The 25650-nt window shown below is 44.2% G+C and overlaps 1 protein-coding gene across 1 annotated transcript in view; it reads left to right on the plus strand.

Moving 5' to 3' along the window:
* Positions 1-25650, plus strand: part of LOC139380322 (bromodomain adjacent to zinc finger domain protein 2B-like) — an 85890-nt gene that overhangs the window by 53753 nt on the left and 6487 nt on the right. Inside the window, exons 4-31 of the mRNA XM_071122920.1 lie at positions 483-671; positions 1728-1889; positions 2329-2510; positions 2780-2965; positions 4187-4867; positions 5708-6284; positions 6747-7046; positions 12447-12507; positions 13859-13967; positions 14277-14378; positions 14915-15128; positions 15223-15315; positions 15462-15523; positions 15818-15883; positions 16917-16982; positions 17452-17496; positions 17747-17773; positions 18928-18993; positions 19281-19421; positions 20390-20644; positions 21244-21479; positions 22046-22120; positions 22393-22627; positions 22843-22905; positions 23021-23165; positions 23383-24092; positions 24344-24620; positions 24899-25054. Of these exons, the coding sequence (XP_070979021.1) occupies positions 483-671; positions 1728-1889; positions 2329-2510; positions 2780-2965; positions 4187-4867; positions 5708-6284; positions 6747-7046; positions 12447-12507; positions 13859-13967; positions 14277-14378; positions 14915-15128; positions 15223-15315; positions 15462-15523; positions 15818-15883; positions 16917-16982; positions 17452-17496; positions 17747-17773; positions 18928-18993; positions 19281-19421; positions 20390-20644; positions 21244-21479; positions 22046-22120; positions 22393-22627; positions 22843-22905; positions 23021-23165; positions 23383-24092; positions 24344-24620; positions 24899-25054 (5481 nt within the window). The remainder of the gene's footprint in view (positions 1-482; positions 672-1727; positions 1890-2328; positions 2511-2779; positions 2966-4186; positions 4868-5707; positions 6285-6746; positions 7047-12446; positions 12508-13858; positions 13968-14276; positions 14379-14914; positions 15129-15222; positions 15316-15461; positions 15524-15817; positions 15884-16916; positions 16983-17451; positions 17497-17746; positions 17774-18927; positions 18994-19280; positions 19422-20389; positions 20645-21243; positions 21480-22045; positions 22121-22392; positions 22628-22842; positions 22906-23020; positions 23166-23382; positions 24093-24343; positions 24621-24898; positions 25055-25650) is intronic.

A 25650-nucleotide genomic window follows, 5' to 3' on the forward strand; every position in this document is an offset into this window, starting at 1 on the left:
TTAACATCCTTGCAAATAGGCCTACTTTGTCGTTTTTCTCGCCCACCAAAACTATATGCAGTTTTACTTTTATTTTGACAAGATTCTGCAAAATGTTCATGATGCAATTTTTTTGATTTATTGCGATAGTCATATTCAAACCGAGCAATAGCCCCAGGCACTTTAAACATGCATGACGATCTCACTCTGAATAGAATCCCAACAGCCTCTTACAACCATGTCTCATATTTACTAAAGCTTGTTTGAACAGATCAAGCAGAATCCGTGGGAGTCTTTCTCCTTTACACACACTAACCAGCGTCTGTATTGATAACACATAAAACACTCTCTCTTTCAACCAGAGGATGTTGCAACCGATCCTTAAGGAGACTTCATACGGATACATTTATTTTGCTGTGGTGTTTCACCTACATGGCTTATGTATATTTGATTTAAATCGTACACACACACTTCAATTTGTCGTCTTCCTACTTCTCGTCTAGGAGACTTGTTTCGGGTGGCGGGCGATCATCATTTCAACATGTCTACGGTCTCAAGTGCCTTTCCCATCTTCAACCACCCAGTGTTTGGTCTGTACACTACCAGCTCGGGGCACTCAGAGTTTGGAGGCCTGGGGTCCTTGGGGATGTCTGCTGCCTTGGCTGCTCACTCCCAGCTAGGACCATTTCCAGGTATGAGAGTCTTTCCAGGTAGGGTAGCATTGAATTGCATTCTTTAGAAAGTGGATACACTATCCTAAGTTTTTAAATCTAGTAATCAGTGGTTTAGTTAGGGATTTTACGAGCTGTAAATGCATCAGTAATACACACAGTGAATCCCAAATGGCAACCTATTCCTTATATAGTGCACTGCTTTTGACCAGGGCCCATTCGTCAAAAATGGTGCACTACATAGGGAATAGGGTCCCATTTGGGACACAAACAGTCATTTGATCAGTTCATTCTGCCTTCGGGGAGCTCACAGAATGTGTGGTTAGCCTCAGCCAACTCCCACTGAGAGCCCAGCTAGCATGCATCACCTTTATGGTATCGTCCATCAGTTCAATAGGCAGCATTCAGACTGTGACGTTTATAGATTGGGAAGGTTCACAGGACCACCTTGACCTCAGAGTAAAATTGGACACTATCACACTTTTGAAGTGATGTTTTGTGGCATTACATGATTTTTCTTTTGCTGTCATTCTCCGAGGAAAATAGTTTTGGTTAGCCTTCAGGAACAGTAGACAGCATATGGAGAATGTGAATATGTACCTATACTTTTAATCACTGTAATGTTCTTAACAAAAAAACATGACCTTTTGTTGTACTAGAATCACAAATGAATCAGGAGTGTGTAGTTTTCAACTTCATAAAGCGTGAATGGCTCCATTTTGAATTGCTTTTAGCCATTTTAACGGGAAAGCGTTTCTGCAAGGCTGTGTTTTTGCAGCTGTGAAATATCCAGCATGTTTGGAGCGCAAATGTGGAGCCATCCTCTGGGATGAGCTCATATAGTCTGTCTTTAATTTAGAAATTCTTAACATGTTTACAGTAAAAGGGGATGAAATCAGTCAGTGGAAAGCACTGGTCATCTGCTGAGATCTCTGTTCAAAGAGAAACCAGAAAGGTTGAACAGCAAAAACGCTGACTGTCTGAAACAGTGTGTCATCACAGAGATGGATTAAACAACTGTAATAACTGTGAAATCAGTCTCGCATGGATTCTCTCCCCTCTCCCTCTACATCCAAGAATGGTGGAGGGCAGCTGAGGCTCAGGGACGTGGAGCTGCAGCCTTCTTCCCCCATCTCCTGGGGCTCCCGCCCATGTTCCTACCCCAACTCCAGCAGAGCCACGACCCCAGCCCCTTCCAGGCCCGCACCCCCAGCAAGAACGGACGAGCCACTGCCAAAGGTAGACAGAAAGACAGAAAGACGGACGCACACACACACACACACACACACACACACTCCTGCCACACACACGCACTGCCATATGTTTTCCCTACTCTGCAAGCAATTTAATGAAGCAAGGAACTTTTCCCCATAAAAGAGAATGATGTCCTTATGGGCACAGGTACAATATCAAATATGTTTAATTGACCTTGGAGGCAATAGGAAGACATGTTCATCCATAATTCAGTTTGTAAGCAGGTGCCGGGTGTCTCAACACTGAATATGTTAACCGGGGGATCCTCTCACTAATATAATGAGATTTTTCCTATTCGTAAGTGCTTTGGCAATTTCTGATAACTCATCATTTTCCAGAACTCTTGTCCTCTCCAATACTCACTACTAAAATGGTTGTTCGTAATGCATAGTTGTCTAACAGTGTGTTCTTGTCCTGCCCATAGGAGTGAATGGTGCAGTGAATGGCAACAGTGTCTCCACTGTGTCTGGGGGAATCTCCACCACCGCCACTACGTTCTCAACACAGGGGAACACTGAGAAACTGAAAGGCACCAACAACGGCAGTGGCAAGATCCGCATAAGCCACCAGGACATGGACCAAGTGAAGGAGAAAACGAAAGAGAAAGTTAGTAGTGAACACCAAACACATATCTGGCAACTAATAATTATTAGGGCTTACTCCAGGTAAAACGAGTCCAAAAAAGGGACTAGTTTGTGGTGAACACATCTGGCAACGTTAGTAATCCCACAAGGGTGAATGCACTACAGTGGGTTTATGGCTGAACTGAGTTGGACTCCCCTCAGCTGGATTGGGTTGAGACATCTGAGATGTTTGCTATGGTATTATGCGACCTTGACTGAAATGAATCCGTCACTGTTCCCCGTTTTTTAAAGAAACTCGGCAAGAAACTGTTGGAGGCGTCCAGCAACAGTGACAGCGAATCAGGGTCCTCCTCTGATATCTCCAGCGAAGGCTTGAACAGCAGTGAGTCAGATGACCTAGATGACGATGACGACGATCAGAGCAACGACAGCGACGATTCTAACTCGGCGAAGGAGAGCGTAAAGAGGAAGATTAAGGTGTGTTTCATTGTCACGTTAACTTTGGGACTTAAGGCACTTGTACGGTCGAACTGTCCGTGTTGGCTTGTTAGAACTTAGTAGCCATGTAGGTGGACTCATGCATACACTATTTTAACCTTTCTGGCGCAGGCGTTCCTCTACCGACCCTCCTCGACAACATCCTGTGAAATTGCAGAGCGCCAAATTCAAAATAGTCATAATAAACATTCATAAAAAATACAAGTGTTATTATACATCGGCTTAAAGATTACCATTTTGTTAATCCAGCCGCTTTGTCAGATTTCAAAAAGGCTTTACGGCGAAAGCATACCATGCGATTATCTGAGGACAGCGCCCCGCATACAAAAGCATGAAAAACATTTTCCAACCAAACAGATGCATCACGAAAGTCAGAAATAGCGATAAAATAAATCGCTTACCTTTGAAGATCTTCATCTTTTTGCAATCCCAAAGGTCTGTTACACAATGAATGGTCGTTTTGTTCGATAAAGTCCAACATTTCCAATCCAACCTCAGGTACCCTAAAATGTAAATAATCGATACAATTTAAGACGGAATAAACTGTTTCCAATACCAGAGAAAAACGAGGAGCCCGCTCTCATTCACGCGCACCAAAAGACTAGAGTCCACCTGAGTGACACTTAGAAAGAATGACTACTTCTTCATTTAAAAAAAATAATAATAATTATAATTTCTAAAGACTGTTGACATCTAGTGGAAGCCATATGAACTGCAATCCGGGTCCTAATAATTTGGCTTCCCCATAGAAAAGCATTGGAAAATCCAATGACCCAAAAAAGAAAAAAAATCCTGGATGGATTGTCCTCTGGGTTTCGTCTGCCAAATCAGTTCTGTTATACTCGCAGACATTATTTTAACAGTTTTAGAAACTTTAGTGTTTTCTATCCAATACTAGCTTCTGGGCCTGAGTCACCTCAGTCATCCAAACTTCTGAATACTGCCCCCTAGCCTTAAGAAGTTTTATTAACATGTCATGCCTGTGTGGTTTGTCTTTTGAAATTGTTACACTTTCCTCTTTGTTCTAAGCACACCGTGATCCTCTCTATGAATGTGAATCTCAGTTAAATGTCAAAGGCAGCTCTGCTAGTGGGTGGCGTGCTGGGTGTCCGACCTTGCTGCCCATCAGGGCTGCCATTGTTGGCTGGGTGAGTCAGAGCTGACGTGACACTGTCCTCCTCCCCCTCTTCTCTCTCTCAGGGCCTGACACAGAGCCCTGCCGACAGCAAGAAGAAGAAACCCCGCGCCGCTGAAGGCGAGGAGGCTCGGGACAGCCGGACTGCTCTGCTTCAGAAACATCCAGACGAGGCCTTTCTCCATTCCCTCCACTACCCGCTCCATCCCTCACCACAGCCCCCAGCACTGCCCCAGTCCATGGCCCTAGTCTTCCAGAGCTCCAGGACCAGGGAGGAAGAACTGAAGCAACACACCAGTGTGATCCAGGCCACAGGGCGGGCCAGTATTAAGCCTTTGGCTCTGGTCACACAACCACGCAGGGAGGCCTCATCCTCTCCTCAACCCGCCAGACCCTTCTCCCTTTCCTCCTCACCTAAATCATACCCCCTTTCTTCCTCACCCAAACCAAACGCAGTCTCTTCCTCTCCCAAGCCCCTCTCCCTCTGCTCCTCACCCAAGCCCCTCTCCCTCTGCTCCTCACCCAAGCCCCTCAGTTCCTCACCTAAACCCTTGTCTCTGTCCACCTCATCCAAGCCTCCCTCTCGGTCTTCGTCCCCAAAACCACCCACCCTCTCGCCCTCGCACAAACCCAAATCTCGAACGGCCTCCCCCAAACTCCCCACCCTGTCTGACAGTATGAAGGCGGGCGGCAGAACCTTCTTGGATGAAACCTTGTTACACATCAACAACTTTAAATTGAAACAGGTGAGTCTAGTGTACTGCTGTATGCAAATTATTTGCCTTTTCATGGTTTTGTGGTCTGTTTTCCACTCATTAAAAGCAGACAATTCGATTGAAGTCTTTCCCCAAAGTAATGCTGATGACATATGTTTTTTTGTTGCCAAACACGCCTTAGAATTTCGGATATGGATATTTAATAGCTCCCTTTTTTCTTTTTGACTATCATTGTTTCTGACGTGCAGATTTGAAAAGGTCAGCTGGGTTCCTCTCCACAGGAAATGAAACGTCTAAGCACTGTTATCAGCGGTTTGATTGTGCTTCATGTCGGCTCGCCCTGTACACGACTGAAAGTGACAATGCAGTTAGCTTTATTGGAAATACTTCACTAAAGCTGACACGCAATTAACTCCGTAATGCTTTAGGAAGCCCATTGCTATCCAGTTATCAAAATGGAAATTTTTTCCTTTTTCAAAGGATTCAATTATTATTGTTAATCTGAACAGTGGTGATAGCATGTCAATCTATAACAAAACCTTTGCAACGGGATTTTAGTACAGCCAGAGTTTTAGAGTTTTTCTCAAAGAAAGGAATTTGACAAGCTAAGTCCGGAAAACTGAACAGAATAAATTAGCAAGGATTGTGCCGAACAGCTTTGTGTTCATTGTATACCTTTCTCGACACAGACTTGTTTTTAATATACTTAATGTGGGGAGACCCTCTTCCTCATTGTCATTCTCACTGAGCAATAATACAAGTGCATTCCTTATTACTACCACCTTCATTCACAATCTGCATTAATGGAAATGACCGACGGCTCGTATAATTACTCTCTCCCCTACTCTCCTTTAACCATTCCTCTCCCAGGAGCACTTCAAACAGGCCTTCCCTCTTCCACTGACCCATCAGGATCTGTTCAAGAGCCCGAAGAAAAAGAAAATGGCCGCCTCATCATCCTCGTCACTTCCACCGCCCAAACTGTCTCCAGAGACCCTGAGCAGTCACACGCTCCCTTCTCCTCATACCAACAACCTGTTCCTGGCCACCTCCTTCCTGGGCCCCCACCCCAATGGGGTGATCCATAGCACGGTGCAGGATGCCCCCCTAGCCCTCATCACCAAGCCTCGCAGTATCAGTCAGAGCAGGAGCACCAACAAGTCTCTCCTGGCTGCCACCAGCCCGTCCTTCTCCATGCCTGTCAACCTGAGCACTGGGACCAAGGAGCACAGTTCCGGAGGCCTGGCCCACAGAGCTGGGAAGAGCAAGGCCCAGCACAAGGCTTTCCACAAGGGTAAGGATCACCAGACCCACCTGGTGCAGTCCCTGGTGGAGCTGTTCCGGGCCACAGAGTCGGACATCCCTGACAGCAAGGACTCGGAAGACTCCTTAGAGGACGATGAAGATGATGACGACGATGAGGAGGATTCCGACGACAGCCTATCAGGTTAGTCAGTTGAACACGTTAATGTATACGTTATGCTAGTGTATTATGTATGTTTATAACAGTGTGTTATATGTGAAAGTGTGTTTGTATTATAAATTGTATTTTAATGTTAAGGACTCTTGGAAGATTAGTCCAAATGGGGACTAAAAGAGATCCTAATAAAATCAAATAAATCAAATGTAACGCAATGGGGGAACAGCACTTCATTCTGGTGTTACTTTAAATGCTTCATCACCTCGTCAGATAGAGATTCAGTAGATACTCTGAAGAGTTTCCTTCAACCAGCCTGTTGTTTTCAGTCTATGGCTTGTCACAAATGGCACCCTATTCCCTACATAGTGCAGTACAACAAAAGGAATAGGGTGCCATTTGGGATGCTGCCTATATGTGGTTTGGTGCGATATTAATGTTAATTGAGATATGACTTATCAAGTCCTCCACTCCCACTGGTGTCCCCTGCAGAGTCTGAGAGTAATGTGGAGAGCGACTCGGATGGCTCTGAGGACAACGTGAAGGACCTCAACGAGACCACCACAGACCCGGAGGCAGAGAGGAACCCTCTGAAGCTCACCAAAGGCTCCTCTTCTCTACTCAACAACACCTCCTCCGGCCTCTCAGCCAGCTGCTCCCCTCTCAACCTCCAGGTCATCAAGGCAGCCGGTGGCCTGCCCACCCCAGCCATAGTGACCAGCTCTGGGGCCTTGGCCTACCACAGCACCCCTTCCTCCTCCTCCTCCTCCACTCTCTGCTCCACTCCACCAGGTACCAATGGAAATCTCATCTCTGCTCTGCTCTCTAACCAGTGCACTATTCTCATGGCTTATGTCCCAAATGGCACCCTATTCTGGTCAAAAGTAGTGCACTATATAGAGGATAGGGTTCCATTTGGAAGGACTTGGTCTTGGGCCTTGAAGCTGTTTGTTTGCAGTGCAGACTGTTATCTCCTTCCATTTGCTTAGTCAGATCACCCAGTCCAGTCCCGTTCAGGGGAAACAAGGCAGCGTTTTTCCCCAGCAGGAAAACATTGTTCAGCTAATCTCTCAGAGCAAAATAAGATCTCTGGTTAAAAGTGTTTGCGTCATTGTTTTGATGACCCAGAGCAAGCATTTGAGGCTTTAGTTTACCCTGGCTGGCATATGCTTAACCTGTTATTGTAGCAGCTCAAAACACTGGGCTGGCTCAGACCACGTGACTACTGCTGTCTGAGGGCCCGTTTCAAATGGCACCCTATTCCCTATGTAGTGCAGTACTTTTAACCAGAGTCCTATGGGCCCGGTCAACAGTAGTACACTTACATGGGAAATAGAGTTCCATTTGGGATGTAGCCTGAGTCTCTTTTTCCTAAATGCTGCAATCTTTTGAGTTTTCATTCCATTCCCCAAAATCATTCCTAGCTCTATTACTTGATATCTATTTTGATATGGTCAGTTTGACAAGCAATTCTGTTTTAAAATTATATACAGTACCAGTCAAAAGTTTGGACACACCTACAGTACTCATTCCAGGGTTTTTCTTACATTTTTACTATTTTCTACATTGTAGAATAATAGTAAAGACATCAAAACTATGAAATAACACATATGGAATCATGTAGTAAGCAAAAACAATGTTAAACAAATTAAAATATATTTTAGATTTGAGTTTCTTCAAAGTAGCCACATTTTTCCTTGATGACAGCTGTGCACACTCTTGGCATTCTGTCAATCAGCTTCATGAGGTACAGTAGTCACCTGGAATGCAGTTCAATTAGCAGGTGTGCCTTGTTAATTTGTTGAATTTATTTATTTAATGCATTTGAGCCTATCAGTTGTGTTGTGACAAGGTAGTGGTGGTATACAGATGATAGCCCTATTTGGTAAAAGACCAAGTCCATTTTATGGCAAGAATAGCTCAAATTAGCAAAGAGAATGTTACGCTCGTCGTTGTAAGAATGGTCGGACCAAGATGCAGCGTGGGGTAGGTTAATCATATTTAGTAATGATAACCAGCAACAAAACAAGAGCGAACCAACGAAACGTACAGCCTTGTAGGGCTCAACAGCAACAATACAACAACAAGATCCCACAAACAACAGTTGGGAGAAGGCTGCCTAAATATGATCCCCAATCAGAAACAACGATAGACAGCTGCCTCTGATTGGGAACCATACCAGGCCAACATAGAAATATACAAACTAGAGTACCCACCCTAGTCACACCCTGACCTAACCAAAATAGAGAATAAAAAGGATCTCTAAGGTCAGGGCATGACCGAGAAACGACAGTCCATCATTACTTTAAGACATGAAGGTCAGTCAATTCCAGGGTTTTTCTTTCATTTTTACTATTTTTTAAATTGTAGAATAATAGTGGAGACATCAAAACTACGAAATAACACATTGAACCATGTAGTAACCCAAAAATATAAAATATATTTTATATTTGGAGCTAAAAGTATTATTATATTATTGATTGACTATGACTTTTCAAATCACCCAGTAGTACTATCTGCCGAGTTGGCTCCAGGTAAATGTTGCAATTCCTGGACCTATGACCAAAAAGCTACAGTTGAAGTCAGAAATATACATACACTTAGGTTGGAGTTATTAAAACTTGTTAACTACTTCTTGGTAACAAACTATAGTTTTGGCAATTCGGTTAGGACAGCTACTTTGTGCGTGACACAAGTATTTTTTCTATCAATTGTTTACAGACAGATTATTTCACACACAATTCACTGTATTACAATTCCAGTGGGTCAGAAGATTACATACACTAAGTTGACTGTGCCTTTAAACAGCTTGGAAAATTCCAGATAATTGTCATGGCTTTAGAAGCTTCTGATAGGCTAATTGACATCATTTGAGTTAATTGGAGGTGTACCTGTGGATGTATTTCAAGGCCTACATTCAAACTCAGTGCCTCTTTGCTTGACATCATGGGAAAATCAAAAGAAATCAGAAAAAGAATTGTAGACCTCCACAAGACTGGTTCGTCCTTGGGAGTAATTTCCAAACACCTGAAGGTACCACATTCATCTGTACGAAAGTATGAACACCATGGGACCACTCAGTCGTCATACCGCTCAGGAAGGAGACGTGTTCCGTCTCCTAGAGATGAATGTATTTTTGTGCGAGAAGTGCAAATCAATCCCAGAACAACAGCAAAAGGACCTTGTGAAGATGCTGGAGAAAACCGGTACAAAAGTATCTATATCACAGTAAAACGAGTCCTATATCGACCTAACCTGAAAGGCTGCTCAGCAAGGAAGAAGCCACTGCTCCAAAACCACCATAAAAAAGCCAGACCACGGTTTGCAACTGCACATGGGGACAAAGATCATACTTTTTGGTCTTCTCTGGTCTGATGAAACAAAAATAGAACTGTTTGGCCATAATGACCATTGTTATGTTTGGAAGAAAAAGGCGGAGGCTTTGCAAGTCAAAGAACAACATCCCAACCGTGAAGCAAAGGGGTGGCAGCATCATGTTGTGAGGGTGCTTTGCTGCAGGAGAGACTGTTGCACTTCACAAAATAGATGGCATCATGAGGATGGAAAATTATGTGGATATATTGAAGCAACATCTCAAGACATCAGTCAGTAAGTTAAAGCTTGTTCAAGCATACTTCCAAACCCCAAGCATACTTCCAAAGTTGTGGCAAAATGGCTTAAGGACAACAAAGTTAAGGTATTGAAGTGGCCGTCACAAAACCCTGACCTCAATCCTGTAGAAAATTTGTGGGCAGAACTGAAAAAGCGTGTGCGAGCAATGAGACCTACAAGCATAACTCCGTTACACCTGTTCTGTCAGGAGAAATGGGCCAAAATTCACCCAACTTATTGTGGAAGGCTACCCGAAACATTTGACCCAAGTTAAACAATTAAAGGCAATGCAACCAAATACTAGTTGAGTGTATGTAAACTTCTGACCCACTGGGAATGTGATGAAAGAAATACAAGCTGAAATAAATAATTCTCTCTCCTATTATTCTGACATTTCACATTCTTAAAGTGGTGATCCTAACTGACCAAAGACAGGGAATTTTTACTAGGATTAAATGTCAGGAATTGTGAAAATCAGATTTTAAATGTACTTGGCTATGGTGTATGTAAACTTCCGACTTCAACTGTACATATGGGTAGTACCAAAATAAATGATCTAATGACGGTTTCTTTGCAACAAAATCTGCAGAGCTGGGAAGGTTTATATCCCCCATATACTGTATATAACATTCTATTGTTTGCAAGAATTTTGCTTAATTTAAATAGAAACATCTGTTTTGAATCCGATATTGTTTTGCGTATCAGTTCATAAACCATGTGCCGTTGGAATTGGTACATTACAAAATAGTTGGGAAGAGTTTTCAATCTATATGGCACAGCTGTCAATGTTTTGGTCCTCAAATGAAACTGTTATACTTTTTTTTATTTATCACAATTTTCTTTAACCAATTTTGGTCTTTAACGCAGGGCCGACAGACAAGTTCCTTCCTTTCCCCCCTTCTTCTTGCCTCTTCCATTTTTGCGGTAATGCTGCAGTTAGTTGGTTGTACATTTGGGTGGAGCAGACATTTTAATAGTTTAATAGTTTTTTTATTTTAATCATTTAGTATATTGAGTTTAACCACAATATTTGTTGAATTATTTTTTCTGTCTTTTCTGGTGGATTAAACTGAAATTGCAACCAACTTTCTGTGGCTTGTTTTTTAAAATAGAGATATTTTGGAGATGATTTCACTTTCAAATATCTGAAAGTGAGAGGTTGTAATCTGAATAAAGTGAAAAATGAAATTCTTGAACATGGGGTGAGACTTTCTTACTAATCTTCTAGAGAACCAGTTCGGATTTAAATATTACTTTTTGTATGCCCTGACGCCTTTAGTGAGAGGTCTAATGCTTCAATATTTCATCATTTCTGCCCTCCAAATTTATATTAATAGGCCCTTTTAGGCAATTTCTATTAACATTTATTGGAGTGAGATCATTTCTTTCTTTTGGGATATATATACCGAGTATGTCCACATCACTGTCTGACCATTTTATTGGTAATGCAAAAGTGGTCTTTTTTTAGTGATCCAATACATTATATAGTAAGTACACTTATCATCATTTGGTTGTAATCCAGAGAGGTTAGGAAAACGTATCTAGATCCTCTGAGGCTGTGGAGGGATCCAAATGATGGATTTAAAAGAGAACATGAATCATCAGCATACAATGACACCTTTGTTTTTCAGCCCTGAATCTCTAACCCCTTGATATTACTGTTGGATCTGATTTTAACAGCTAACATTTCTATGGCCATAATAAATAGATATTCCGATAGTGGACAACCTTGTTTTACTCCTATTGACAGTTTAAAACTTGAGGTAGACAATTTTTACTATTTTACACCTAGGGTTACTATACATAACTTTAACTAGTTTTATAAGAGATTCCAAAACTGAAATATTCAAGGCATTTATATATAAACTCCAGTCGTACTTTATGAAAAGTCTTTTCAAAGTCAGTTATGAATACCAGGTCTGGTTTCCCAGATTGTTCATAGTGTTCTATTGTTTCCAGGACTTGTCTTGATATTATCTCCAATGTATCGTACATGTAAAAAACCTGTCTGATTTGGATGAATAATATCAAAATAAAAATATCCCATATACCACCCAGTTAGCTTTATTTTATATAATATATTATACTTGGTCTTTCTGATCCTCTATGGTACAGTTTATTTCTATCCATCTGTACTGTTAGTCTTTCCATTTCCTTTGTTAATATGGACTCTTTTGACCTAAATTGCTTTTGTTTCAAAGATGAATACTGAATTGCATGGCCTCTAAAAGCACATTTAAGTGTCCCATACAATAAAGGGATCAATTTGACAAGCTATTAGTAATCTTGCATTGATGTGCCATTTTTTAAAAGCAACAGTGGTTAAAAGGACCCTATGGTTTTTCCGTGGGGAATGTTTCTTTGTTTTATTCAATCGAACCAAACAGTCTGAAATGTTCTTGAAGTCCCCCTTGTATGGTGGGTAGAGTTTTCGAGACACTGTTTCCCCCTGGGCAACTGAATTGACGCAGGGTTTTCTTATTTTAGAGTAAGGGCACCTCTGGCAACCCAACAGGGTTTCTGCATTTGCTCAGGTCACAGTGGATCTGTCCGTTCTAATAAATCCCTTCTCTCTCCCAGGATCAGGGAAGAGAAGAAGAGTGACAGATGAGAGGGAGCTGCGGACACCTCTACAGTTTGGGTAAGCTATAACACAATCCACACTACTCTGACGGTCACTGGTACCATGTACTGTACAGTAGGTGGCACAGTTAGTTTTGACACCACCCTAGTATGATATGATGGTGTACTGATTTCCTCTGTCCCTCGAACAACATGGATGGTGATAAATAAACGCGTCTCAAAGGAGCCAAATCATAGGGGATCCCCAATCAGTGAGGTTCCTTTTTCCAGAGCAGTGATGAGACATTGTCAACAAGACGGTGGTTAGAGGGAGCATAGAAAACCACACCACATCCTCCCTCCCTCCCAGGCCTGATAGTAAGGCAGTTGCCAGGAAATGAGGAGCTGGTTCAGGGATAGTTGTGGGTTAAAACTACATCCAGTCTCAATACAGACACAAAACATTAGCAGCTCCAGCACTGCCCCACCATCCCCTCCTAAACCCTGCACTGCCCCACTCAGATCAGGGTGTCTTTCATTTCCCACGGATGTTTCTCGTCAGCTGGTTCTGAGGGGAAAGAGAGGTGACAGTCCCCTGCTCTACAGAAGACCCAGGCTGCGTCCCAGATGGCACCCTATTCCCTATATAGTACACTACCTTTGACCAGGGCCCATAGTCCACTACTTTTGACCAGAGACCTATCCCAGGAGGTTGGTGGCACCTTATTTGGGGAAGACGGACTCATGGTAATGGCTGGAGCGGCATCAGTGGAATGGTATCAAATCCATCAAACACATGGTTTGATGCCATTCCATTTGTTCTGTTCCAGCCATTATTATGGCATCCCCTCAGCAGCCTCCACTGTGCACTATGTAGGGAGTAGGGTGCCATTTGGGACGTGTTTCCCAGGCCTTATCTGTTAGGAGATGGCATCTGACCAGACACACTGTGTGAAGAGAAGTGTGGTGTTCTGCTTGGCAGATGTCCATCCAGTCGAGTCTGATTACCTTTGGAGTCATACAGGGCACATGGGGCTGCCAAGCCATGCTGTACAGAGGGCACAGCTGTAAGCGGGCTCGTTTAGATAGTTGACCTCAACAACATCTAGGTATCTGCTGAAGGATTGGCAACAAGGAAAAGAGAGTCTCACAACTCTGGCTGACAGAGGATTATGTCAAATGAAAATATACTGTAAAAGGTGGTAGCACAAAACAAATAACTGTTCAAGTTTCCATACATGGACCTTTCAAAGATACACTACAGTACAATTTATACAGCACTTGTCTCTCGTCTTTTACTGCTTAACAAAACTTGACAGTGTTGTACGTGATTGCAATGATTTATGGGTCCTGCACTGTATTGCCATCTCCAACCAATGAATGTGAGTGTGTTCTGGTGCATAGATTACTGAAACCTCCCTCCATGTTAGGTGGCAGAGAGAGACACGTATACATAATGAGACAGGCCGTCTGCAGGGAGATGTGGCGTACTACGCTCCGTGTGGGAAGAAGATCCGGCAGTACCCTGATGTCATGAAGGTAAGACCTTACCTCACAGGTCACGAACTTCCTCTCTACTATACCGGTCTTTTCTCTCTTCTATCCATCCTTATAGGTGTATCATTTAATACATATCAAATACAATTTAAAGTATTTAAAATATACATTTTATTAAATACAATTTGTTATTTAATAATATATTCATTGTTGAGTTTTTTTTTAACACTTTTCATTGTCTCCAGATTTTGTTCAGGAAACATAATTTACATCCAAAACCATTTTGAAGTTGCTGTAACTTAACACTGATCGTCTGTCTCACCAAGGCCTCATTTATGTTCTTCTTTGTAGTATCTGTCCAGAAATGGAATAAGTGACATCACACGCGATAATTTTAGCTTCAGTGCAAAAATAAGGGTTGGCGACTTCTATGAAGCCAGAGAAGGACCCCAGGTGACTGTTTAATCTATCTATTGACTGTTTTCTCTCCACCCACAGAGCAGGGTCACCCGTAGCCTAAAGTACTGTATGTCATGTGTCAACGTTACATTCACAGGACGTTCTATTGCTCTGTCATATCAAGGCCAAGTGCACAAAGTAATAGCTAGATAAAGGAATAGTCCACTCAGACACTATATTTTAGTATTCTGTTAATTTAGTCCACTGTTAATACAATCCCCAAATGTTTTGCTTGTCAGCAGTCAAGTTTGCAAGATAGAGCACATGTAACAACAACTGAGTAAGAAGAACTCCACGATGTATGAATTGAAGCTTGAAAATGGTTTGTTTAGGCAAGGGGAAGATGTGTGTGTATGTATGTATATATGTATGTATGTATATATATATATATATATATAGATAGATAGATAGATAGATAGATAGATAGATAGAGATATATATATATATAGTATTGTCATATTGAAGGTTCTAACTGGCTGTCCCCCTCTCCTCTCTCTCCCCTCTGTCTCCTCTCTCCTCTCCTGCCGAAGGGTTTGCAGTGGAGCTTGTTGACTGAGGAGGAGGTGATTCCTCGGATCCTGGCCATGGAGGGGAGGCGCGGGCGTCCCCCCAATCCTGAGCACCAGAGGACGGGTGACGAGAGCCCCCGGTCCAGGCGCAGAAAGGGCCGACGCCCCAACGTCGGCAAGGCCGACATCTCAGGCGCTACTGACGCCAAAATTCTACGCAAACTGGAAGCTCAAGGTGGGTTCAGTTCTTGCAAAAATCACGGCGGTTTCTGTAAAGCTTCTGTAACCTAGAGGACTATGAATGCAAAAAAGATCTCCTTTTGTTGCAGAGATGGCTCGGCAGGCAGCCCAGATCAAGATGATGAGGAAACTTGAACAGCAGGCCATGGCACGAGCAGCCAAGGAAGCCAGGAAACAACAAGGTACAGTACACTAGTCTTGTTCTGTGAAAGCTGCTCTTGTGACAAAGCCATCCTGTTCTCTACCATAACACAGCAAGTACACTATAACCCACACAGTACAACCCTAATCTCTGTTTTCTCGCTCTCGCTCTCTCTCGCTCTCTCAGCAATCATGGCTGCTGAGGAGAAGCGGAAACAGAAGGAGCGAGTGAAGATTTTAAAGCAGCAGGTAGGGAGTTGCCATTGTCATGTAATTTACAAAAGCTACATTTTCGGATGCATCTGTTCACAAGGTGTTTTTGATCGGAAGGCTTCAAACACGCATGACATTCAGGAGTGTTTTCTTCCAGGGTGAAAAGATCCCAAGCAGAGTTAAATACTTTGAAATCTTCTTTAAAGGGAAGATGCTAACCTTCAAGATGCTATACTGTCTTAATCTCCATAAAACGACTTATACAGCCCCCCTGTTCCAACATGCATGACTATAGATTTAATTCATTTGATCTCCCCATCTTTTAACCAGGAGAAGATCAAGCGCATTCAGCAAATTCAAATGGAGAAGGAGCTCCGAGCGCAGCAGATTCTAGAGGTTGGTCCAAATCGGTTTTTACAGAAAAATTCATTTTTGCTGTTGGCAGGAGTTTTCTAAATCAACCAATGGCTTTTGCTAAATTATGTGGCTGCACTTTTTCCAGTTATGTCTCCTATTACATGCTTAATTGGATTTTCACAAAGTGCCATTGAATAATAAAATCTCCTCAGACCGTGATGGGATTCAACACAAAATGGCATCTATAAGACAATAGTCGCTAACAGTTTAGCACGAGGAGGAGAAACGGCTATTTTCCATGCACGGCGCTAATAGAAGCACCAAAGTATTTTAGCTTTACTAAATCAAATTTCAGTTGACACGGTTGGCAAGTCTCTCTTAACAGGATTCCTCTCTGCTTGTAATTACATAGTGAAATTTGGCTTAATTTATTCCGACATGCTGCTGGTATTTTATAAGCACTAAAACAAGTTTGTCTTTTTAGTGTTAATGGGAGGAATTAATTATCTCAATGCACATGATTACAATATTTTATGCTTGACATTGCCAGCAAGTGTGTGCTGTGAGTAGGACTAGTTTTATTAATTATAAGAAATTCATGTAAAATAAAATTTCCGGAAGAATTTTAGGATACATGGGAAATATACCATCCCCTTTCTGCTGTGAATTGAGCACTTCTATCTATGTTGGACATATTGCATATTGCATTTTGTTGGACATACTATCACTGCCTTGATAGTGTTTGTTTTGGTTCTACTAACTACACTATCTAGATTTTATGTGTCTATCCCTGCATGTTTGTTATTTGTGAAAATTGTCTTGATTTTAGTTCATCAAACAATGAAACATTATAGCCCTTCTACCTGACGAGAAATCCCAATTAGGCTCTGGTAGGAACAAGCGCTATGCCTAATCATACACGAGCTCAAAAGGATTTCATCTGTGTATTTCTGTCTGCCTACTGTATTTATGTACTGCCTATCGACGTATAGTACATGTGCTGTTGCACCAAGTGTTGAAGCTGTCGAGGCTGTTCTGTTGCATGACCTGTAGACCTGTTTTGCATGCACAGACTAAAAGGAAAAAGACGGAAGAAGTGGCAAATGCCAAAATAATGGAGGCTGAGAAACGAAACAAGGTTAGTTTAGATGTCCTGTTAAAAGAATCAACCATTAATTTGTGGCCCACTCCTCCTCCCACTGTTTGCCTAGAGTCATACAACCTCTCTCCTCCCGATTCCCAATCTCCTCCTCGCACCTCATTGCCTCCAAGGGACTGCTTCTCCGGGTTTAGGGAAATCTCCTTGACACCCAGAGCAGACCTTTTCCATGTTAATCAGTGTCATAAAGGACAGTGCATTCTGTCTCTGCTTCCTGCGCGTGTCTAGAAATGGCTATGGCATTTCCATTTCACATTAGATCCAACCTGCCCGGGCTCTTTATGCCCGTCTGTCAATCAGATTAGTGAGGGATTTGAACTTCCTGTCGAATAAATCAGAGAAACCTCATCCGTTTGTCAGCTGCTTTCTTTTTTCTTTTCTTTTTTTGATGATGGAAATGAGGGGTATGTTTGGATTTTCAATGTTGTTTATCTTTTCCCCTTTAAAGGAGAAGGAGATGAGAAGGCAGCAGGCAGTCATTTTGAAGCACCAGGTAGGCATCGCTCTCCTGCACCGTATGATGCCCAAAGCCCATTTCCACTTTCAATTCAATTGGAATCTTTTTAGAAAAGGGTCATTTTTTCCCATAGAACTACTTGACAGTTCACTGTTTAATTCTCCATATCGCTTTGTTAATTTCAGTTTTGATGACCCTAGCTTGTCACTCTTCCTTCTTATATGAACTTGGTTTATATGAGCCTGTGATTTCTGTTTCGTAATACTTTGCCAACTCTTTCTCCCAGGAGTTGGAGAGGCATAGACTAGATATGGTATGGGTATGTTTATATTTGTACATCTACCACCGCATCGTGATATTGGTTGTGATATGGTTGTCATAGCAATGCATACAGTGTAGCCCCGGCTGCCGTCATACTGCATTCTTCTGCATGGCTTTGGAGCAAAGTGCGTAGCGTATGTCTTGCTCTGGTGGCTCAAAAAAACGGATATCTGTGCAAGTAGTCAAGACTTTCTTGATTCTTTCAGATTTACATCAAGGGGAGCCATGCACACTCACTCTCATTGTCCTAAAGATTTGACATCCAGTGTTTTTGTTTTCCAGTGAATGGAAATGCTTGAAATAGTCGTAAAAGGCAATGTAGTGTATGTTACAATTTTCCATTTTGCCACCTGACCAAACAGACCCGTCCATCGTCGTTTTTCTCCTGCTTGTTAACACAGTTTAAATCACCAACCTCACGAAACCATTTTCATTCATCGTTTTGTTGTTCCATATTTGATATTTCAGTTCTACTTATCATAGGTTACAGTAGGCTAAAGAGAGACAATATAGCATTGATTTAAACCCATGTCATACTGAACAGGAGTGCCCTCAGTATGTGCCTAAGACAAATTCCTACTACAAGGCCTCAATCTCCAATTGAATCCATGACTGTATTTGTGAGAGGTAACTTGCTTTCGGCATTATCTTAATTGCATTCTGACATAAGAAGGTATTTTGTTTAGCTTCTCACCAGTCAACAAAGAATGACAAACCATAGCAACCTTATAACACAGTACAATACAATGCTGCCTGTTCGGTTCTTAGACGCGATGGTAGAATTACCAGCACTTTCCTTATTGCCAGCATACTCAAACGCATTCAAGCCGACTCTTAACTTCAAGCTTACGCTTTCTGTTGATACCGCCCTCATACCCGTTGCTTTACCCTTCTTTAGCTTTTTGGTTGTTGTTATATTGCCCTCTAAACCGCCGCTGTAATGTTCACAACGATGGCCGTACTTATATCTGTTGTCTGTGTGTCCTACTGTTGTCTGTGTGTCCTACTGTTGTCTGTGTGTCCTACATATCATCATGGTAAGCTGTTGTGTTTGATGTCTATATGAAGTGTCCCTCTGTGTTGAGGCTGTGTGTGTGTGTGTGTGTGTGTGTGTGTGTGTGTGCGCGCGTGTGTGTATTCTGTCAGGAGAGGGAGAGGCGGAGGCAGCACATGATGCTGATGAAGACCATGGACGCCCGTAAGAAAGCAGAGGTGCGTGATTCCCAACTCGACCACTTCTCCGTCTAGTTGTTACAGCAGGCTTATGGTTAACGGTCTCCTCTCCACAGTTCCTCCTTCAACTCGTCTTTTGAACTATATGGAGTGTGAATAAAAGCGAGAATCGGGCCCCAAGAAATCTGCTGTGAAAGTGTGGCAATTTATAAAGCAAGGGAAGGCCTAGTGTTGGGCTGAATTGTAACGGCATAATCCCTAACACGATTGTCTGCATGGTGCCAATAGCATGCACTGTTAACTTGGTCTGTAATTTGGACCTTTAGGAGCGGGAGCGCTTAAAGCAGGAGAAGAAGGATGAGAAACGGTTAAACAAGGAGCGGAAATTGGAGCTTAGAAGACTGGAACTGGAAATTGCCAAGGAGCTGAAGAAGCCAAATGAAGACATGTGCTTAGCAGATCACAAGGTATTCACTACACATAGGCGATCACCATTTAGTTCCCCAGTTGAAAGGGAGATCTGGAGGGCGAATTTGTATTAAGACTTTGATATCATACCCAGAAATTGCTCATGTTGCCCACATTTAATCACACATTTGTCTGTTATTTGATTACGTATGTTGATCGTCTTATGGATTACACCAGTGCTTTTAAAGCATAAAATACACGTATGCATGGCTTTGCCTCTGGCTACGTCTCTGCTACAAGCCTCATTTTACTGATGACTTTACAGGATAATCCATATTGGATTACACGAAGGTGACTTGAGCACAGACAGGTTAGAATACTGCCATCAAGTGGCTGCTAGTGTCATGACACTTGACTAGAGGATTTCGGTGTGGTGGCGCTGCCTCCGGATTTCCACCAGACAGACAGAGCACTGAAACCCCCTGGATAACCAGCTCCAGGAGGGTCCACTTTCTACTCTACTGTATATCACACATCACGTCAACACACTCTCTCTCCATAGGGCTCTCACTAAACCTCACGCCGTACGAGTCGAGCGCAATTTGCAGCATTGAAAGCCCCCCCGTTTTTTCTTTAGTCAGTAGCCTTGAATAAGCCTTAGCTTGTGTGAGCCAGATCGTCTCCTGCTCTAGGAGACAATCTCCTGTTTCTGTAGCGTGAGGCAGCTTGATGTACAAATACATCCCCCTGGACAGGATTACTAGTCCATCACAGGGCCTTTACCCCCCCCCCCAATCTCCTTAATGCTGAGATGCATCAGGTCCCATTTTTACAGTCTTTGGTATGACTTGGCCAGGGATTGAACTCCCAACCTTCCAATATCCCTCTAACCACAAGGTCACAGAGTTGGTTTTGTCTCAAGAATTTTCTGTAAAATTCACTATTTTTGACATTTTGAAATAACAACCGGTGCACTTCATTCACACTACTGTAGTTAGATGTATGTGTCATTTTAATATTTTCCCAGCTCCTCCCGGAGTTATCCCGTATTCCCGGCCTGTTTCTACCGGGAAGCAGCTTCTCTGACTGCCTGATGGTGATGCAGTTCCTGCGGAGCTTTGGGAAGGTGCTGGGCTTTGACGTGAACGCCCATGTTCCCAACCTGAGTGTGCTGCAGGAGGGCCTGCTCAACCTGGGAGACAGCATGGGACAGGTCCAGGACCTGCTGGTACGCATGCTCTCTGCTGTGGTGTGTGACCCAGGACTGCCCCCAGGACACCGGGTGAGAGCAATCACAGCATAGACATATACACATGCATTCTTATCGCACATTCAGACACACTGAAAGGCACATCCACGCAGCAGCTGTACAGTATATTCAAATCTGTCTTCATACACGGTGCTGTATTCAGTAACCACAGCTCAGAGGGCTCACAACACTGCAGAACTAAAGACGAGAAGCCCTACTCTAATCAGAACACACAAGTGGGGCATTATCAATATCTCTGGCTCTGTGAGGCTAAATGAAGGGGCTTATCTGTTTTTGTAGCTCTTAATACAGCTTCCACAGTTAGAACCCCCAAATGTAGAATTCATTCCCAAAGCAATTTCTCTCTCTGCTAATCTACAGGGCTTAGTCACGCTTTTATGTGGCTTGCCATGATTTCTTCAAGGAACCCAGCTGACTGTCGCCTATTATGGAGCCTCGGGCGACATTTAGGGAAAATGTATGCCTGAAAAGAGAAGCATGTAGTACCCTCTAACTGTGCCAGGGGCTGGTCTAGTAGTGGTAGTACAGCGGTTCGATCCCCCGTTCCGCTGCTCACCATCTCTGCAGTATCCCTCTCTCTGATATCTACATATATACCCCCCCCCCCCCAGACCAAGACAGCCCTGGGGGACCACCTGGCCAACGTGGGCATTAACCAGGACAACGTGTCGGAGGCGCTACAGATCTACATGGAGGCTCACTGTGGCGAGACCGAGCTGCAGACCGAGCTGGGGGAGGTTACCGCCAGTCTGAAGACCAAGGCCTTCCAAGCCCACACCCCCGCACAGAAGGCCTCCGTCCTGGCCTTCCTTGTCAACGAGCTGTCCTGCAGTAAGAGTGTGGTCAGGTGAGAGTACTCCGAACGCTAGTCGCAGCAGTCTGGCCTGCGATCTAGATCACCACACTGATCAGTTCTGTTATTTAGACAAAAGATGAAATGACAAGTTAAATGAAGTGCTTTAGGCTTGAACTCATTTATTGATTTTGTTGTTCAAGCTCCATACGAAAATGATTAGGTTATTCTGAGCACAGACTTATTAAACGGATTGATGCATGTTTTGCTCTGTGTTTTTAATTTGTATTTATATTTGTGCTGGTTTTGCTGCATGTACTCCTGTTTTATTCATTGGGACTTGCATTTTTAATGTTCTACTACCAATATCAAAAGAAAGAGCTGTGTTGTCATGGAGCGTTTCATTGTATTGCGTCAAACCTGAAACCCTTTTCAAGTGACTGCCTGTATCGGAGTTAAACGCATGTGACAGAAGTTGCAATGCTTTGAAATACAGCCCTGTTGCTCGAGTAAAACTGCCACCAAAGCCTTACCTCACCTCTCCTCACTTTGGAAAGTTATTTAATATTAGCATGATTTTAATCATGGCTGACTTGACTGAAATCGGTGCTTCTTCACAGCGAGATCGACAAGAACATCGATCACATGACCAACCTGAGAAGGGACAAGTGGGTCATTGAGGGCACGCTTCGCAAGTGAGTTCCCGCGTCATCTGAAGGAACACTCAACAGAGGGCCGTGTTTACATGCAATAATGGACCTGTATTAACTAATGGGATACAATGGTCTCCAGTGAAGAGTAAAAACAATTGAAATAGAATATTTCTTTTGTAAAGTGTATAATGACAACATGTTCAATAGATGTTGATTTGAATGTGTTCCGTCCTTTAAGCTTTTCACATTTTTTAATATAGTAGCTTAGGAAAACATTTGTCTCACACACCCTCCTGCTCGTTGTCTTGTTCCAGGCTGAGGACCATCCATGCCAAGAAGACTGGGAAGAGGGACAGCGGTGTGGGAGGAGAGGAGACACTGTCCCTGGGTACACCCAACCCCGGGCGCAAGCGCAAGAGGAAAGGAGGGGACAGCGAGGAGGACGAGGATGATGACGAGGATAGCGAGGACCAGGGGGATGAAGATGACGAGGAGGAGGAGGAGGAGAGAGGGAAGAAAGGGAAGAAAGTGGAAACCTGCGAGGAGGAGGTTGGTTCCGTCACCTTTCCACAGGACCTATCCGCTGACCCAAATGACGATGGCTGTGTCCAAAATTGCAACCTATTCCCCATGGGCCCCGGTTAATAGTCGTGCACTACGTTAGGCAATAGGGTGCAATTTGGGACACAGCGTAAGTCACTGTTTGTGTGTTGTAAATGTCAGCCTCCCCTCTGGAGTCGATTGAATGTGATCTTATCATCCAGGATGACGGGGACCAGACAGCCAGTGTAGAGGAGCTGGAGAAACAGATCGACAAATTAACCAAGGTAAAGGGATTTTGATAACCAATGGGATCAGAGGGATGATTATTTTTTTTTTTTACGAGGGTCAGTTTCCGGGCAGTACAGGCGTTTTGATAGACTTTGTGCTTTCTCTCTCTAGCAACAGAGTCAGATCAGACGGAAGCTGTTTGAGTCGTCCCACTCGTTGCGCTCCATGATGTTCGGCCAGGACCGCTACAAGCGCCGGTACTGGGTGCTGCCACAGTGTGGGGGCATCTTTGTGGAGGGCATGGAGACTGGCAAAGGTAACACTCAAAACACTGGCATAAGATACGGGCACCGCGCTTGTTTTCTCACTGTTGCGACATTATAGTTCAGGCTAACACAGTTAAGCTTCTTTGTCCTGTGACCTGCCTTCAGATTGCTTAAGTCTAGTCAGGAAGCACATGGCCATGTAAATGCACCATGTAGGGATCTGGTTTACTGTGATGCTGTGGATATTGATAGGAGTGTCTTTACCAGGAGCAGAGGAGCTTGAGAGGGAGAGACTGAGGAGCACAGAGCTGGTCCACGTGGCGGAGGAGGAGGTGGAAAGGAGGCCAGAGGTGGAGGGGAGGCCAGGGGCGTCCAGCCTAGAGGGGAGCACTGACGGGGACATGGCCTCGCCAGACAAACACTCCCTTAACATCTTCCTCCAGAAGCCCGGCTCCTTCTCCAAACTCAGCAAACTCCTGGAGGTGGCCAAGATGTCCCCGGATTCGGACAACCACAGTCAGAGCTGTAGTCCCGTCAAAGTCCCCACCGCTGTGTCCTCCCCTATCCACCCCACTACTCAGACTATACTACCCAGCAGCCCCTGTGCAGCTCCCCCTCCGCTGTGTCCGGAGGTGAAAGCGGAGCCTTCCACAGCTCTCTTCAGCCCGCCCTACCTCAGCGGCAACAGCAGCCCAGGGAAGATGTCCTCCAGCTCCCTACAGCAGCAGCAGCTCCAGCCCAACGACCAGCTGTTAAGGGTGCTGACGGAGAACAGTGGCCACTGGTTCAGCCTGCTGCCCCGCTCCCCCTGTGACGAGTCCTCCACCACCAACCCTCCGGCCTTCTCCCCCCAGTCCTCCTCCACCACCAGGCCCAAATCCCCCTCCTCCCTGTCCCCTAATCCCCCAGCCACCACCTCAGCCAGCCCCAGCAACCCCACCACCGGGATCAATAACTTCTCTTTATCAGCTCTCCAGGTAGGTGCATGTTATCTCCATCGCTGATCATCTAGGATTAATGTTAACATGGTGTGGAATACGACCAAGACATATTGCTACTGTCAGGTCGTCTTTTGACGTTTTGCCAATTCAGTCTGAGTCTACGATGCTTTATTATAGGTTTATAGACCGCATTTGTGCTAGTTGTCAGGGAACTAAGGTCTGCTGCATAACATTCTTGCTCACCACTGTGTGAGTATTCTTCTTCATGACCTCCTCCGTCCTCCCAGCAGGTGAAGTCGGGGGTCCATATGATGGGTCTGCCATTCTGTGGCTGGCCCGGTGGCATGATGAGCACCACCCTGCCCTTCTCTGCCAGTCCTCTTCCACCCTCCATGTTGAGCGCTGCCTACCACCATGTGGAAGGTAATGGCAACCCCTTCCTGGCAGCATCCAGCCTCTCCAGCAGCAAGAGTAAGTGGCCAGTCCCTGCCGGAGAGAAGCCCCCCACTGTGGTGGAGATGGCCAAGACCCAAGACTACCCCGACCCACTGCCCATCCCAGAGGGTAAGCATGGCACACTTCCCTCTGCTGCTAGGAAAGATGGGGAGACTAGAATGACACAACACATTCAAGCGCTGAGTAGGATTTGAAGTGGCTGCAATGAATTTCCACATTTTATTACGTGTGTGTGTGTATATATAGCTAGCTCTCTTTTTATTGAAAAGAAATTGCCTGGAAATAAACCTAAAATGATGGCCGATAGAACAGCCACCCGCTGCTTTTATATGTTAGTCAGCACGTTCTGGTTTGTCCTTTACTGACATGGTGGTGTGTTCATGTAGAGATGCTGTCAGGCTGGTGGAGAGTGGCAGACATGGAGGAGTTGAGGAGCCTGGTCAAGGCCTTGCACAGCAGAGGTATCAGAGAGAAAGCCCTGCAGAAACAGATCCAGAAACATATGGAGTACATTGCCCAGGCCTGCGCCAAGAACAGAGATGGTGAGTGGATCCCCTTGTTCTCTAGATCTTCTCGGGCAGGCTCGATAAAATAGAATAAATAGAACTCTATTCCCTATAGTGGCCAGTTTATATGGTACCGGGTCGGACCCCTCTGCCTCCATAACAGCCTGAATTCTTTGGGGCATGGAAACATTGCTCAATTGGTATCAAGGGACGTAACATATGCAAGGAAAACATTCCCCACAGCATTACACCACCGCCACCAGCCTGTACCGTTGACACCAGGTAGGATGGGGCCATGGACTCATGCTGCTTACGCCAAATCCTGACTCTGCCATCAGCATGACGCAACAGGAACCGGGATTCGTCGGACCAGACAATGTTTTTCCACTCCTCAATTGTCCAGTGTGGGTGATCGCGTGCCCATTTTTAGCTGATAGGAGTGGAACCCGGTGTGGTCGTCTGCTGCAATAGCTCATCCGCACCGACTATCATACCACGCTCAGTCGCTTGGGTCACTCTGTTTGCCCATTCTAATGTTCAATCGAACAGTAACTGAATGCCTCGATGCCTGTCTGCTTTATATAGAAAGCCACGGCCACACTGTCTGTAGGAGCAAACAATTATCGTGAACG

This window comes from Oncorhynchus clarkii, chromosome 22 (genome assembly GCF_045791955.1).
Source record: "Oncorhynchus clarkii lewisi isolate Uvic-CL-2024 chromosome 22, UVic_Ocla_1.0, whole genome shotgun sequence".
Taxonomy (NCBI): Eukaryota; Metazoa; Chordata; class Actinopteri; order Salmoniformes; family Salmonidae; genus Oncorhynchus; species Oncorhynchus clarkii.